This window comes from Chelonoidis abingdonii, chromosome 9 (genome assembly GCF_003597395.2).
Source record: "Chelonoidis abingdonii isolate Lonesome George chromosome 9, CheloAbing_2.0, whole genome shotgun sequence".
Taxonomy (NCBI): domain Eukaryota; kingdom Metazoa; phylum Chordata; order Testudines; family Testudinidae; genus Chelonoidis; species Chelonoidis abingdonii.
The window spans coordinates 12,408,952-12,424,571 of record NC_133777.1 but is presented as its reverse complement, the minus strand read 5'-3'; the positions used below and the strand labels follow the sequence as shown (position 1 = coordinate 12,424,571).

Below are 15,620 nucleotides of genomic sequence, written 5' to 3'. Positions count from 1 at the left end.
TGTATTTACAAGCTCTGTTTTCTTTGACTACCTCTGCAATATTTGTTGTGATCTAAGAGAGATTATGTGATTCTCCAAAAACAAAATTTTATTTAGTGGGGGAAAAAAACAGTGCTGGAAAGTAATGCGCAAAAAATACCACCGGCAATGTTCTACAATTTTTTTTTTAAACACAAGGGGGGTGAAAATTTAAAATCAGAAAGGAAATAGACATTTATGTCCATCTTAGTGCACAAATGTAGTCCATTGCGGCTAAATATAGAGCAACCATGGTTCTCACAGGTCAGTGGATATGAAGCTGTGGTTTTCCTTGCTATGCCCCAGCGTGGACTGATATGGTATGTTGGGGGATGCAGGAATCAATGGCTATGGAGTTCTCCAAGGACTGCAAGGGATGAAGAGTCTGGAATTTCTCAACCTATAGGGCAACCAGGAGCTGCAGCATTTGCATTTCCTGTCTGAAAAGACCCATTATGTATTGTGCATTTCCCTTTCCTAGTCCAGTTGGGACGCCTGGGACTTTTTTCCTGTCTTCTATCCTTCTCCAGGTAGCCAGTCATATGGACTCTCCAACTCCTTTGTTCACAGTCTGATGCAGCACTGGCTTACAGGATCTTGTAGAACATGTCCTCCCTCACCCTCTTCTTTCTCCTCCTCTTCAGGGTCAGGTGTTCTGCTGGCATGAGGGGCCAGCCCTCAAGGCCGAAGCATCAGAAGCTGCGGATAAAAACACAGATGCACCATTGCATTTACAGTCACAAAAGATAGGAAAAGATAAGTTTCAGAACTCCCTTCCCTTATTCCCAAAAACACTTTTAATAAATGCTTATTGACACTTCAGTTTTGGAGTGCCTCAGCACTGTTCTCCAGGACCAGCCATAGCAAGTACTTCCCAGCAGCGGTGATGGGGTATGTGTGGACTTTCTATTACATGAAACAATAAAATTTCAGTCCTTCTTCCATGAGTACAAGCATAATACAATGGCACTGAGTGCTGTCACTATTTTCCACAGGTGATTTTAGCTGATATCTCACTCCTGAGGGTCATAAGTGCACAGACAACACAACTGCTACTCGCATCCCAAACTCACCTTGGGCCACATGCCACAAGCCTTTTTACTGCAATGATGCCAGCCAGAGTCATCACGGAGCAGGGTGGGGAAGTGTCCTGCTACAAAGGAAAAAATAACGCACCTTTGAGAGAGGGTTACAGAATATCTCCTGAGAGATTTTGATGAAGATTTAATGGAGGACAAATGCACATAAACAAAGTGCTTTGAAATGCCTTAACCCCTGCATAATCCAACAGGGGAATGAAAAACAGTTGCCAATTCCACCTCTATTTGTTGTACCTCTACCTTTTCTCATACAAATATAAAAATGAAAAGTAGAGATCTTTGTCTTGTTAACTTGAGGATGGGCCAGGCACCCTCTTTAAATTTAAAACATTGTCAGGAAAAATGCATGCACACTTACTCGAGTCCCCTTCCCTTTCACCAGGCTCATCCATGCTCTCCAGGCAGGACCAACTAAACTGCGGTGCAGTCTCAAACAGGTCCTGGCTCGCACCATGGCTTGTTTTCCCCCACCACTTCTCTTCACCTCCTTCTCCTCATTGTTCATGGCAGGGGTCTCTGTCTTGGGTTCCTCTAAGGAATCCACAGTGGTCTGCAGGGTTCTGGTGGGGTCTCCGCCAAGTATGGTATGCAGTTACTTGTAGAAGTGGTAGATCTGTGATGAAGCACCAGCTCTATTGTTGCGCTTCCTGGCCTTGTGGTATTCCTGGAGAAGTTCGTTTGCTTTCAGACAGCTCTGCTGCCGATCCCTGTTGTACCCCTTTACCTGCATCCCCCATGCAATCTGCTCATAGAGGTCCACATTTCTAGGACTGGTCCACAGCAGTGCTTGCATAGCCTTTTTGCCCCACAGGCCCAGGAGATCCAATATCTCCCATCTACTCAAAGCAGGAGCAAGTCTAGTGCATGGAGCCAGCGCAGTTGTTTGGGCAGTTGCACATATCAAGGGTGAGCTGCTAGGTGTGCTTGCTAAGATGGGCAATTGGGAAAAGGCATTTCAAAAACACCTGGAGGAGGGGGTTTAAAGGGGAACAGGAGAGGAGGCTTCCAGGTTCTGTCGCCTGTGGATAGTGGAGTTTACCAGAGTCGTCACTATCGCAGGGAATGCTGCTGGAAGATTTTTAGGGTCAACGCAGGTCATGCAGTGTCCACACTCACACTGCATCAACCTCAGCAGGTTGACCATGGCTCTACACTGTTCAAGGACGTACATAGTTCTACTGCATCACAGTACATTGGCCAGAGACAAATTTGAGTGTAGACACATGCACAAATACATTGACACAAGGCAGCTAATGTCAAGCACGCCTGGTCTACACTGCAAAGATAGCATCTCTTGCAGAACTGAGTATCTTTTGGCAATTTAACCATAAGGTTCACCATGTTTCTGTTGAACATATATTTATTGTTCACGTGTAGTGGCAAATTTCCTAACTTATATAACTTGCACTTTTTCATTGAGTCTCTACCCCTCCCAGGATACTTATTTGAATTGTGAACCAAAAACCATCAGCATATCAGCTCAAAAACAGTAAGTGGTTTTCACTGAAGAACACATGCCCAAGTGGCTGGAACAGGGGACTGGGAGTCAGGCGACCTGGATTCTAGACTTAACTCTACCACTGGCTGACTAATACTTTGGAACCTGGATGGGCTGCAGTCATAACTCAACAAATCTATCATTCCCCCATTCAGATCTTAACTGTTCACTTTCAACCTGGTGAAAATGTCTGCCACTAAGCCTTTACAAATAGGGATTTATATTGGAAATGATGACCAAAAATAAATAATCAAATGGTATAAACAGCATCATTATAGTACACACGAATACTTACCAACAGTGGTTAAAGCAGGTAACAACAGGAAGGGAAAGCACTCACCACCAGCTAATGAGGAGGAGCTGCATGCAAATATTGATTACCCAAGCTGTGTGGTATGGGGGGAACCTTCCCTCTGCTTATAGCAGAGAAGGGGGAGCTTTGTACCTCACTCCCCATTTTTTTAGCTCCCTGCCTGGTGACTACATGTATGAAAGTGAAGAGAAAAAACTAAACATGATTAAGAGAAAATACCTGGTAGAATAAAACCGTTTTTCAGTTAATATCTAATGAGGAACACTTGACTCCTTTAAAGATTACTAAGTAGCACACTAAATATGTTTATACCAAAAACAGTTGGAGATGTGAGCTGTTTGCCTGGGAAAATCATCTTCAAAGTAGCAACTGTTTTCCCAGCTGTGAATACCCTTTTCCTGGGAAATATGTTCATACCATTACAAAAATAATTTTCAAAAGAATGTAAAATTATTTAGGCTAATCTATGCATAGCAGTATTTCAGAGACAGTTTTTTTGCACTTTCTTGGACTTGTCTGTTTCCAAAAGGCCTAATATTCTTTATAAAACTTTATAGTGTCAATGAGACTTCACACTTTTAATAAATAAACAAACATACTGAGAATTAATTTAGCAAAAGAATTTAGAGATTTTTTTAAATAACCCTCATCTTCCCTCTCTCAGCACATCTGGACTGATATACCACCCCCTCCCCACCCCAAACAAGTGAAGATGAAATGAAGACCATACTAAAGCATACACTACAGGATCGAGAGTGGTAGTTGATGACTGAGTGAGTGAAGGAAGAGCTGGAACTAGCATACCTATACAGCAATGCTTCTCAAGGTTTTATATACGAGCTGACATGTAGCCAGGTAACAGGAACCTCGCCCTGGACCATCTCACTTGCAGTTTCAGTCTCTTTCTGTAACAAGCCATGAAAACACTTCTTTTGAAGATTACAAAATAAGCCTCATATTAAAGGGGACAGAATAGCAGAAGAATAGGAGAGTTGTAGATGATTTGTAAACAACTCATTAAGCTCTCACAATGCTTTTAGTATGAATTAGTGAGGTGACAAAGGACTGAATATGCTCTGATAGAGTAGTCTCACCCTGAAAGTATAACCTTAATTGTCCGTCAGATTCATTAAACATGTTCATTACTCTGCCACTGGTAACCTAGGGTACCTAATCACCACATAGTGAGTCTTCAGCCATCTACCAATATCATCCCTAACAGCTTTATTTCCACAGCTCAATGAATATTGCTTTATACACAGATCTTTCCATTATTAAAACAGTGACATTAAACAATTACTTATGGATTCTTTGGGATCGTGCTGCTATTTAATAGAAATAACTCTCCACTGGCCTTTATAACAACCCCTCAGGAATTTGAAAATAAATATGTTTTCCTTACTGATTTTGTCCTTTTCCATTTGGGAAATAGATGTCTCACTGTTTGGGCACCTGCATGCTATTCTACTGATTAAAGGGATACTACTACTTGTTTATTCTTCATTGTTTATAATTCCCATATGGAATCTTGAAAATAAAATTCCTTTCCCACTGACTGTGTCTTTATTTGGGGAATATGTTGATTCCTCCTTCCCCATCCATTTGCAGTGGAGAGGGCAACAACTCCCTTCTGATTATTAAGAACCTGACCAGATTATAACAGTATTATGGTGAGACAAATCTGGGGTTCTACTGTAACATTTAGCATCCTTTTACCTACGTAGAGTAGAATTTTGATTTAAAAAAAGAGGCTTAATATCTCTTACTCAGTCTCACAAAAGGTTACAATGTTTTCTAGACTAAATCTGGAGCAGAATGAATATGACCTTTTATAGGATCTTAGTTTAAATTTTGAGTCTTGAGTAATGACTGATTACTTCCTGCAAAATTTCTCCTGCTTCTAATGAACCTTATAAATCTTCGCAGAATGTTGGAGAAACATTGTCTTTGCCATCATTAAACTCAAAAGATTAATATATCCTTTGGATACAGCAAAGCCTCTCTTACTGGACTTCAAGATCCATCAGTGACAATAGAGTCAAATCTTTGTAGTTCCATACCTGCACAATGTAAGTGACATAGTGTTGTTTTTTGAAGCTGTTCTTGCAGCGGTATGCTAAGCCAGCTAAGAATTAAAGTTGGGGGCAGGCAGGGAATCCATAAACATAAGCAACACTTGGATAACTGAAAACAAGCACTTCAAATGTCTCTCACAGAAACATGGCTGGAATAAGAAACAGTACTGTGGGAAGACTGTCAAGGCCAATAGAAGCTACAAAATGCTTAACAGTATCAAAATCAAATTGTACATTGAAGATAAAGAGATAAGAAAACCAGACCTGAAAAATTACAAACACTCAATGAGATATCTGTAATAATAAATATCTGCCAGCTCTAACCATCTGAGCTCAAAACATGGTTCCTTTCTCTTCCTCTAACCAAGCCAGTGATAATATTTTTCACAAAGTACTAGAAAAATCAAAAACCGTTCTCCAAAACTTTATTTTCTTACATTGCAATGAATGCTGTTCCCTGAAAACCATTAGGGCCCACGTAATCTCCCTGACGAACCTCTGCAGCTTTCAAACTAAGGAATGAAGAGTAACTTGATTACATACGCAAGGGGGTATGGCTGATTTCTCTTTCCAAGTGTCTTCATAACAACTACACAGATTTGGTGTGAGGCTAAGTCACACTTCACAGTAAACAACTATACATTTTTATGTTCAAAGTGGTAGAGTCACCCCTACAGAAACTGACAAAAGACCACTGAGGCAATCTGGGAAATCTATCTATGTACAGCTTACAAATTCTAGTTTGGTTTGATGAACTCTTTATATCCTTATGTCTTATGACTGTCTTTACTGCATATTGCTGTCTGCACCTCGGGCTAAGGAGCAGGGGAAAGGCACCCACAAGTTCATCTTCAAAAGAGACTGTTTTTAAGGGTTTTAACTAATGCATAGACCTGGTCCAAGCAGAACAACAGGATGGCTGAAGGCTAGGGAAAGCCAGTTTTTTTCAAGTTCTCTGCAAGAGCTGCTTTTGGAGAGTGGAAAATCCCCAAACAGCAGAACAAATAAATCAGGTGTCAGCAAAGCCCTTTAAGAACACAAAGGCAGAGGTTGGCGAGGAGACTCAGACACACATGAAGCTTAGCAGAAGAGAGGAACAGAGAGGTGAGTCTTATCTGTGAAACCAGCCAAGGGAGAAGGAAACTGGAGACACAGGAGAGAAAGTTTCTCATCTGACTCATAGAGCCTATGTGCAGGAAGGGGGAATCCTAGATTCTTCAGAGGGCTCTGACCTAAGCCCAGAGAACACTCTAGAATCATGATGAAATGCCGGCAGGGAAATTCTTGTCTGACTCTCTATATATTTTGTGCAATCTAAAGTAAAGAGAAATTGTGTTTAGAAAACCTCACAAAGCCCATGTGTCCATTTGCTTCACTATCATAAGACCATGAAGAGATGAACGGTAAACCCAGAGCGCCCACAAGAATGGAGCTCTGGGAAAGGGTGTGCATAAACTACCAAGCAGCCGGGGTGGGCGGAGTGGGGAGGTGTTCTACACTTGTCCGAGGAGAGTTGGACAGCCAGCTTGAGAGACTCCCTTTCTGGGAAGGGGTAACAGACTTAGAGCTTGTACCCAGGAAGTATGCTGGAGAGGCCAAGGGGAAAGACTGTGCTGCAGCCTACTCGGTCCAAGGAAATCTTAGGAGTACACTGGTCTAGTGATTTGGGACCAGCCGCCTTGTGAGTGTCCAGCCAAGGGACTAACTTGTGTCGTCCCAGGGGAGTGTCTTTTTCACACCCCAGAGCAACCTAAATTAGATCAACTTAAGCTGTAGTGAAGACCTGCCCACAGAGAAAGACACACAAAGGGGGCAAAGGAAACTGTAGCAAGCAGGCTCTCCCCCCAGTCTGTGGAGGTAACTGGGCTGAATGTAATTTACAAAAATCTACAAGGAAAGATTAACGTTTAATTAAGAGGAAGTAGGTGTAGAAGCCTTTATTGTTTTCACCCTTTGCTCTGCATACCATGTACCCTTGGGTGAATAAATAATGTTTTGTTTTGAAGAAGCTGGTTTTGAGTCACTTTAATTAGTCATTGTCATAGGCTCCTGAAGGAACAGTGGCTCACTGCTGCCAAACCCAGTTGGGCCCTGTCATGTTTATGACAGTTGGGAAATGGGAGCTGCAACTCAGAGAGAGACTGACTAGGAGTGGTAGGAACACGTGGTTGCACCCAGAGAGGTGTAAGGGTAGTGAAAGCTGTCCCCAAACGTGTTCACTGGCTCTCAGCTAAAAGGAGTCTAAAAGCACAGCTCTCCCTGTAACTGACAACCTTAAAGAGGCCTGATTTTTAAAAAGTGTTGAGCACACCTCTCTTGAAATTGGGCATGCAGAAACTGAGGCACCCAAAATCAACAGTCACTTTTGAAAATCCTGTGCACTGTTTGTGTATGTATATATAAAGAGAAACACATTCGTTATAAGTGATTTGTGAGCGATCTGGTATTCTGCAGACACGAAGTAACTGCTACAGAATACACAAATGCTTGCTATAGAAATCTAGGCATTTTGGATAATCATTAGCCATCCGGCTTCTCTGTTTGCCTGGCCCATTCTTGTGAACAAGCAGAGAAAAGGACACACATGATGCAACATGCAATGCTCATGTCATAAAAGAATGAACTTAAAGCTGGCATATTAAACCATACTGAAATCCCTATGTCAGCAGACTGAAATTTTTCTGTATCGGAGAATTGTAAAAAGCTAATTTTGGGGAAATGGTGCTTTTAAATTACGACTGTCAACCTGGAATGCACAACTTAGAATCCATTTGCCCCATGTCTATTATTTCTATGTTATGTGGCTTGAGGATGACAACTTCAAAGTAAAAACAGTTTTAAAATATGATCATATTGATAGAGTACAAAAAAAAGAAATAACTGACATGTAAAGTTCACATTTGGGTAAATTAAAAACAATAGTAAAATCTGTTGCATTTACTGCTAAATATTTTAATACAGTGATTCTTGAACTTTTGTACTGGTGACCCCTTTCACATAATAAGCCTCTGAGTGTGACCCCCAGTTATAAATTAAAAATACCTTTTTATATATTTAACACCATTATAAATGCTGGAGGCAAAGCGGGGTTTGGGATGGAGGCTGACATTTAGCGACCTCCCACATAATAATGTCACGACCCCCTGAGAGGTCCCAACCCCCAGTTTGAGAACCCCTGTTATAATAAAATGGTAACATTATGATAAACAATTAGTAAAAACACAGGACTGAACAAAGACTAAAAACATATACAATATGCTCCATACCAACACTACAGAAATGCAAAGTCATTTAGTACTATAGTTCTAAGAACATTCATGAATGTAATGTAAAAGGAGGAAACAAGTAGGTGAAAATCAATAAAACACCAAGATTCTCTGAAAAGTAAACTTGTTCCAAAGAAGAATGCTTTAGCCTTATGCTAGTAAGTATTTTTGGAACAAATGTCATGAAAGAATGATCAATGCAATACTAAATCCAGCCGCTGAAGACACATTTTAACTTGCCCTCCTGCAGCTCTCCATGGAAATCTATTAGAGATTTACATTTTCCACTTTGCAGCTTGAAAATGCTCTGCTGGAATAGCTAAAAGTAAATCACGGGTAAATAGTGACTTAATGAACCAGTGAAACCTCTCCAGTGCCAAAAGTAGTGTATTATGCATCTGTTAGCTTTAAAAGACTAAAGTATCTTTTGGCTTTTTTTCCATCTCCATACAAGGTTCTTTATAAGAAGCTAGTAAGCAACTGTACCCTGTCAGAACCTTTCTGCTTCAAGAATTCAAAAAGTTACAATTCCACTTTGAATCAAAGCTACTACATTAAAAGACAGTCACACTTCATTACACTTTTTTCAATACTCTTTTGGAATTCTTGGTGATCCCACCCTCACCCCTACATTTAGCAAGGTGTCATCTCTTTATTTTAAAGCAATACTAGATTTAAAGTCATATATAAAGATATCAAACTATCTGTCTACGTATGACAATCCTGCATGCCGACACTAAATGATTTAGCAGGTCTTTCCCCATTGTTTGTTTCTATTGCTCAAATACTATACGGATTTCAGAAAAAAATACTACCCTTTTTTTTTTTTTCCAGAAGGCCTAACCTAAACAAAGTAAACCTCCAAGAACAAAACAGAGCACAAACATAAAAGACAAAACACTGTAAAAGTGAGATTCCAGGGAAACACCAAGAAAAGAAAAATTCTAAGTTGTGGGAAAAAAATCACTGACAGCACAGTTTTAAATATAACACAACAGTCATAGAAGATTTGATAACATTTGGCTGGGGTTCACTGTCTTGTTTTTTAAAGAGCTGGAAGGTTTAATATCTTTTAACAACTTGTATTTCAGGGTGTCAAAAAATGAGTTCACAGATTCACACATTCAGACCAGACAATACCAATATAGTTGCTTTACCTCATACTTCCTACTAAACTTTGCATACCCTCTGACAATGTTTGTTGAACAAAGGTATTACTTTAGAATAACCATCATAACTAAATGGGGTATTCCTCAAAAATAAGTCCAGTAAATAACTGACAAAAATATTCATCAACCATTTTTGAAGCAAAGTGTTAAAATGTATCTCACATTTGTTACTTTCAACAGTAATTTCAAACAGTAAAAATGTGGTTTGCTAAGTTATGCTTTCTTGGTATCAACAGTTACAGTTTATAATGCTGCTGCCAAAAAATAGCTTAGCATAGGCCTTATATGGTGCTCCATAAAACTAACACTGCATACATATCTGAGCCACCCACTAACTCCTGTAATTCTCATGACTGTTATGCTTAGTGATGTTCTCAGATAGCACTTAAGGATACTGTTCTTTAATAAATATTTCCCTCCTTCCATCATGCAACAGCCTATACAATGAACAGAAACTAACTTTTGTATCTCAACAGTTGTTCAGACAAGACATCTAACAGTCCAGAATGACTCAGCAGTCTTAAGGTTTATAAAGCGATACTCAGACTGATGCTTGTGAGCCACAAGTGGTTCTATAACGTGTCTCCTGTGACTCTTTTTGCAGCACATAATATTAAATCACACAATGTTTTAATTATTAACCAAGCAGGATGCTTTTACTATGTTACTAACCAATTGTAGTTGATAAAATAATACTTGGCCAGTCATTTCACTGTGAGAATTAACTGAGATATATATATTATAAAAATAGTAAATGAAACAATGAATTCAGACTATCACAGCTCTTGGGGCAATGCTGATCACTAATTTGGCTCCTGAATCACTGAGGTCTGAGTTTCACTGGTTTATAAGGTCTGTCTGGAGAGAAGGGTTTGTTTTACATGATGCTAACTGCACAGAACGCTAGATAGTTAAAATTCTGTTTAATTGCCTTTAGCATTCTCACTCCAAATCACACAGAATTAATTTTTTGTTTGAAGAGTTATTTCCACCAAGCTCAAGTTACTTTCCTGTTCATTTTACGGGGTGCTTGAAGGAGGTTAAGGATCCTACTAGATCCCTAAATTACTTTTGGGATATGTAGTGTGAAGAGAGGAGAAGGATTGTCTCTTCATAATCAAATATCAAGTTTAATTGGAACTATGACTCCCCCTTTCCCTTCCTATACCTATACATTCTACACTCCCTAATTTTGCTTTCAAGAGATTCCTGTAGAAGGAAGCAGATGCCTCACTAAGTCTGCTTGGAGGCAGATCAGCTAACTTGAAATCTAGACTGCAAGGCCTTCACAGCTTTTCTGAACCTTATAGGCGCAATACCATAACCTCTGTGCTGCAGTAGCTGTATTCAGACAAGCTGGAGACACTCACACTTGAAGAAACGCTCTCAAAATACTTGCCCCATTTGCTAACTGAGCCTAAATAAAATCTAACCAAAGAGCAACATCCAGGAGTTTTACTGTAAATGACGACAAGAAGGGGAGTCAGATCAATGCTACTTAAAACCCTGAACTTTAAGCACATGCATAAATGTTTGCAGGATCAAGATTTAAGACTTCAAGAGCTCCTGAGGAAAGGCAGAATTTTTTTTCCTGTTCTCTCATCTACAATATTAATATACCTGACATCTGTTTGGTCAAGCTTTTTAATTAATCTCTAGATCGTTTGATTGGCAGGACATGAATGATTTTACATAGTCTTTGCAGATCTATATTTGAATATTTCATTCACACAAGGTATCCAACTGCAGAGACAACAAGCACTAATTGATAAGTGTAAGAACTTGAACTTCGATGCCTGCCTCTTAAAGTGCTACCAAAGCTATTAGATTTTAAACACATGACATTTGAAGTATTGCTTCTCCTCATAATAGCTGAATAGGAATGCCATGTTCATATACCATTCCTGCGGGAACAATTCTGCACTCTGCTTTTGCAAAAAAAAAAAAACAATTACGTGCAGTAGTGCGATAAAGCAAAAAAGTTTCCAGCAGGTGGGGGTTACTTTTTATTGGAATCTGTTGTTATGCTGTTAAATTCAGTTCCTGTAAAATTAATTTGTAAGTGCTCTATATGTGAAGAGGCTGATGACACCTTCTGGTCAGTCAGAAAGTACAAGTTTCCATGATTGCAGTGAGCACACAAACATTTTTAATGCAACACAATTTTCAAAACAAATCTTTCAAATTTTTCGAAGTATGGTATCTGGGTGCTCAGTATTATGTGTAGTCTTAGGCTATCCTTATCTTCCCATCTGACGTTATTCCAGAGAAATCACAGCCACTTGGTTCCCATTTCACCTTTAGATCCTACCTGACATCTTTCATATTAACACCCTACACAGACAGTGATCATATACTTAGGCCACTGTTACACTCTTCAAAAACAGACATGCCTGGAGAGCAGCTACCCATGGATCCATTCATATTTTAACTCTGTTTCACCCTGGATGCAGCATGGACTCAATCTAATAATGCATTCAGATCTGGTATTGTACCTCTCTATTTCTGTAGTGTTGGGATTACCAACATACCAGCAAACTAAACAAATAGATTTATTCTTGGGCACTTACCTCCAGGTTTTTTTTCTTTTTCTTTGGTTCAGTTTCATGGACTGGTTGTTCCTCTTCTGCCACATGCCGTTTTGATTTTTTCCTCCTTTTTTCTTCCTTCATTTCTGTGTTTCTCTTGTTTTTTTCTATTCTGAAAATAGTTGACAGACACAAAAGTAATGTTTCAGCTACAATTCAGTATGAGCTAATTAATGTACAATGCTGGAAAACAACACTGGAGTGGAGTTAATCAGATTTTTTTTACCCCACATCCATTTGTGAAGGAGGTTTTGTCACAATGAATTGCATCAAAATGGCAGTAAATTGTGGAAGTCAAATCCCAGAAGAAAGGAGAATACAGAATTTTATCCATTTTTAAAACACCTGCTCCCCCAGCCAACTTAGCATCAGTTGGGAGTATTATTTACCACATTTGGAATTGTTTAGTCAAACTTCATATTAGGAAAAGTGTTGAATGTGCAGCTTAATTGGCTCCAATTAGGACTGGGTATTTTGAAAAGTACTAAAATATTATAATTAATAAACAACAACAAATGGGTATGTACAAACAAGTGGTAGGCCTAATTAATAAACTGGAGAACTCAGTTGTGTTATGTAAAGAATTGCAAATATTTCAATTTTGGATGATGTGCCAGGGAAAATGTGTTAAATAGAGAATTATATTGTATGTATTTTGCATTTAATTTCAGACAGCCTGGAGATGGGGAAGAGGTTCCAAGATAGCCATGGATCTGACGCCAGACAGACACTGGTCTGGTCCTCATGAATTGCTCTAACTTACATTTGGCTACAACCACATCTATGATGCATTCATTGCAGCTGACAGTGACTAAAACCTATAGACATTTCAGCCACACCATCAACCTGAAACATTCAAGGGCCAGTGAAGGAAGATACAGTTGCTGGATACCTCCAGACCACTTAGGCAATACCCTGCCTGTCTGACTGAATTTCCAGTAAAAGGCTCTACCAGTTCTGCACCAATTTCCATACAGAATAGCATTTCAAAAAGTTACTAATCTGCAAAGAAAGATTTATTTTGTGATTAAGTAGGTATGTTTGAAAAACAAGGAAACATCAAAAATGTTTTTTCAGGGAAAACTAAAATATTTACTGTAACTGGTTTCAGTTTAATCTAGTAGCAACTGTAACTTTAATACAGTGACACACCAATTTTATTTTATGGTCAGCGGCATGACCTGAATACAGAATATCCAGCCACCCTCAGATGGTCAGCTACTACAATAATTACTAGTGATTTTAATTATACCATGTTTATCAGTTGTTGGTTTGTGACGAAGGCTGCTGTGTATCCTACGAAGTGCCCATATGGTGAGTAGGCACTAGAAAGGGTGTGGGGGAAAAGGAAGTTTACAGTTGTATGGTATTTAATCACAGATTGAGCAGCAAAATCTATTAGCAACACCAAAAAAGACCTTAAACGGTTACTCGTTGGGTTACTTTCAGTATACAGGTAGTAAGAGCGGTTGTCACTATCACACAATACACTGGTACTGAGTGTTCGTCAATTACAATACTTCATGGTTTTTTCTACTGACACCTCTAGTCTCATTCTCTCTACATCTGTGCTGCACGCCAGTACACCGGCACCGCTCACCTCCCAGTCCACTGAGCATCCTAACCAGGGCCTGATGTGTAATCAGCCTATGCAACCTCGAGGAGACGGAATAATTTGCTCTTCCAAAATACCACGCAATGCCCTGGATGCTACTGGAGCAGAGCTCCCTCCCCTCCTGCTCGATCAGGAGCTGGGCATTAATGCCGCCGCCCACCCACCCCCCGATTCAAGGCAGAGAGAGCCTCCTGCAGAGCTGCAGGACTACCCAGCGCGAGGAGGCCACTGCCAGCCGCATGGTCACCCGAAACACAGGAGCGCCGGGTGGGGAAGGGCCCAGTATTGCTCACCCTGAGCATCCCTACCCCGTGCCCCTCCCCCTCACTCACTGTCCCTCCCCCCGGCCCCACCGGAAGGGATCTCCTCCGCGCGGCTCTGCCCCCCACCAGGCCCTCCGGGGAGCCACCTCCACTGCCCCCAGGCTGGGGGCAGCCGAACCGAGCCGGCTTCCCCCCAGCAACCGCTCCCGGGGCCTCGGGTGCGGGGCTCTGCCTCACCCCGGGGCTTTCTGCGCTCAAAGGAGACTTGGGATAGAAACGCCCTCCCCACGGGGGGGTGAAGGGGTGGCTATTAAGGCTCCCCCAGTCCCCTCTCCACGCACCTGTCAGACCCGCCTCAGCACATTTAACCGAGCCCCGGGCTTGGCGCTGCGACCGCCCCCTCTCTCTCATTGGCTCCCGAAGGCCAGCGAGGGAGCCTCGTTGGATTTCACTTTGTCAATCACGGGAGTGGCCAATAGAAAGCCATATTTGTCTTAAACCCGCCTCTATCCCCGGACGTGCGCGCATGTGCGCTCCGAGAGGGCCGGCCCGCGTGCCGGGAGGGGGGGGGGCTCACTGTGTTGACGTCACCGCTTTGCGCTAAATCGGGACGGCCGCGCTCTCAGTTTCCGGAGTGGGAGGGGCCCCAGGAACTTGGCTCCTCCCAGCCGTTGGGGCCAGCCACGTGTCTGTCTTTTCCCTGCCCTCCCCTTGCTCCTCTCGTTCCCCCTCCCACCCCGCGCCTCCCAGACCGTGGCACAGAGCTGTGCTGGAGTGGGTGCTGCTGCCTCAGGGCGGAGGCTCTCCTGTGGCCCCAGTGACACGTGCCTCTGGCCTAGGCTGCTATTGTTTAGCCTGGAGCCCCTGTTGGGAAATGGGTGGGAAATGCAGTCTGGACAGTGGCTGGTTTCAGTGCTTCTCTCAGGAGGATGTTTGGTCCGGACAATGTGTCCCAATATTTCGCACTTCTCTTTTTTTCTCTTTGCCAGCGGGACTCCTCCTCCCCACCCCCAATGTGTCCCAAGATTTTCTTCATCCCATCTGGTCACTCTAAGGAGTTGGTACCAAGAAAGAGCAAATGGCCCTTCTAGGCCTGAACACCAGCTCTGTATAGTGAATAAGCTCGTCTATCTCACGAATAGAAGTTCGTCCAGTAAAAGATTACCTCACCCACCTTGTCTAGACATATTTACGTGTATACCCAATCCCTCTTGCTGCAATGTCTCAATCTTAATCAGCCTCCAGTTCTGCCCTGCTTGTGTGTAAAGAGAGGAGAGAGCTTACTGAGTCTATATTTTGTACAGTCTAATATTTGCTGCCACCTGGTAAATGATAAAAAGTAATGTAGTACATACGTTTCCGTGAACCTTAGGCAGAGTTGTCCCTGGGAAGCTCCAAGCTTACGATCCACATGTGGACACAGATGCATTTTCATCCATGAAACACAGCCCTGCCACAGACTCCCTCACAACCAGTGAACATGGAACTGTGAAATTACCTGTTAAATAAATGCATCAACTCATTTTTAATATGTAGCTTGTAATATTTGATATTTGAAACCTTTACAGTGTTGGTAAATTGTTTGGCCACACAGGAAACAGAAACAGATGCTGTGGCCTGAGTGAACGAGTATATACCTCTTAAGATACTAGTACAAAAACTTGTTTACAAACTTTTGCTTTCCATAGATATTCTCTTTTATTTATTTAATCACC

The 15,620-nt window shown here is 41.5% G+C and overlaps 1 protein-coding gene across 5 annotated transcripts in view; it reads right to left on the bottom strand.

Annotated features, from left to right (window-relative positions):
* CHLSN (cholesin) overlaps positions 1–15,397 on the bottom strand; it is a 210,943-nt gene extending 195,546 nt beyond the window's left edge. For 2 of the 5 annotated variants that reach the window (XM_075069206.1, XM_075069201.1), the window contains exons 1-2: positions 15,261–15,397; positions 12,010–12,139 (exon numbers count right to left, since the gene is read on the bottom strand). Coding sequence is in view for 4 of the 5 variants with exons in the window: in XM_075069201.1 (XP_074925302.1) it covers positions 12,010–12,139; positions 15,261–15,340 (210 nt within the window). In the remaining variant the exon portion in view is untranslated. Of the gene's footprint in view, positions 1–12,009; positions 12,140–13,627; positions 13,789–14,246; positions 14,378–15,079; positions 15,158–15,260 lie in introns of those variants that run through there. The other 3 variants (XM_075069204.1, XM_075069202.1, XM_075069203.1) reach the window with 3 other exon arrangements.
* Positions 15,398–15,620: the final 223 nt, after the last annotated feature.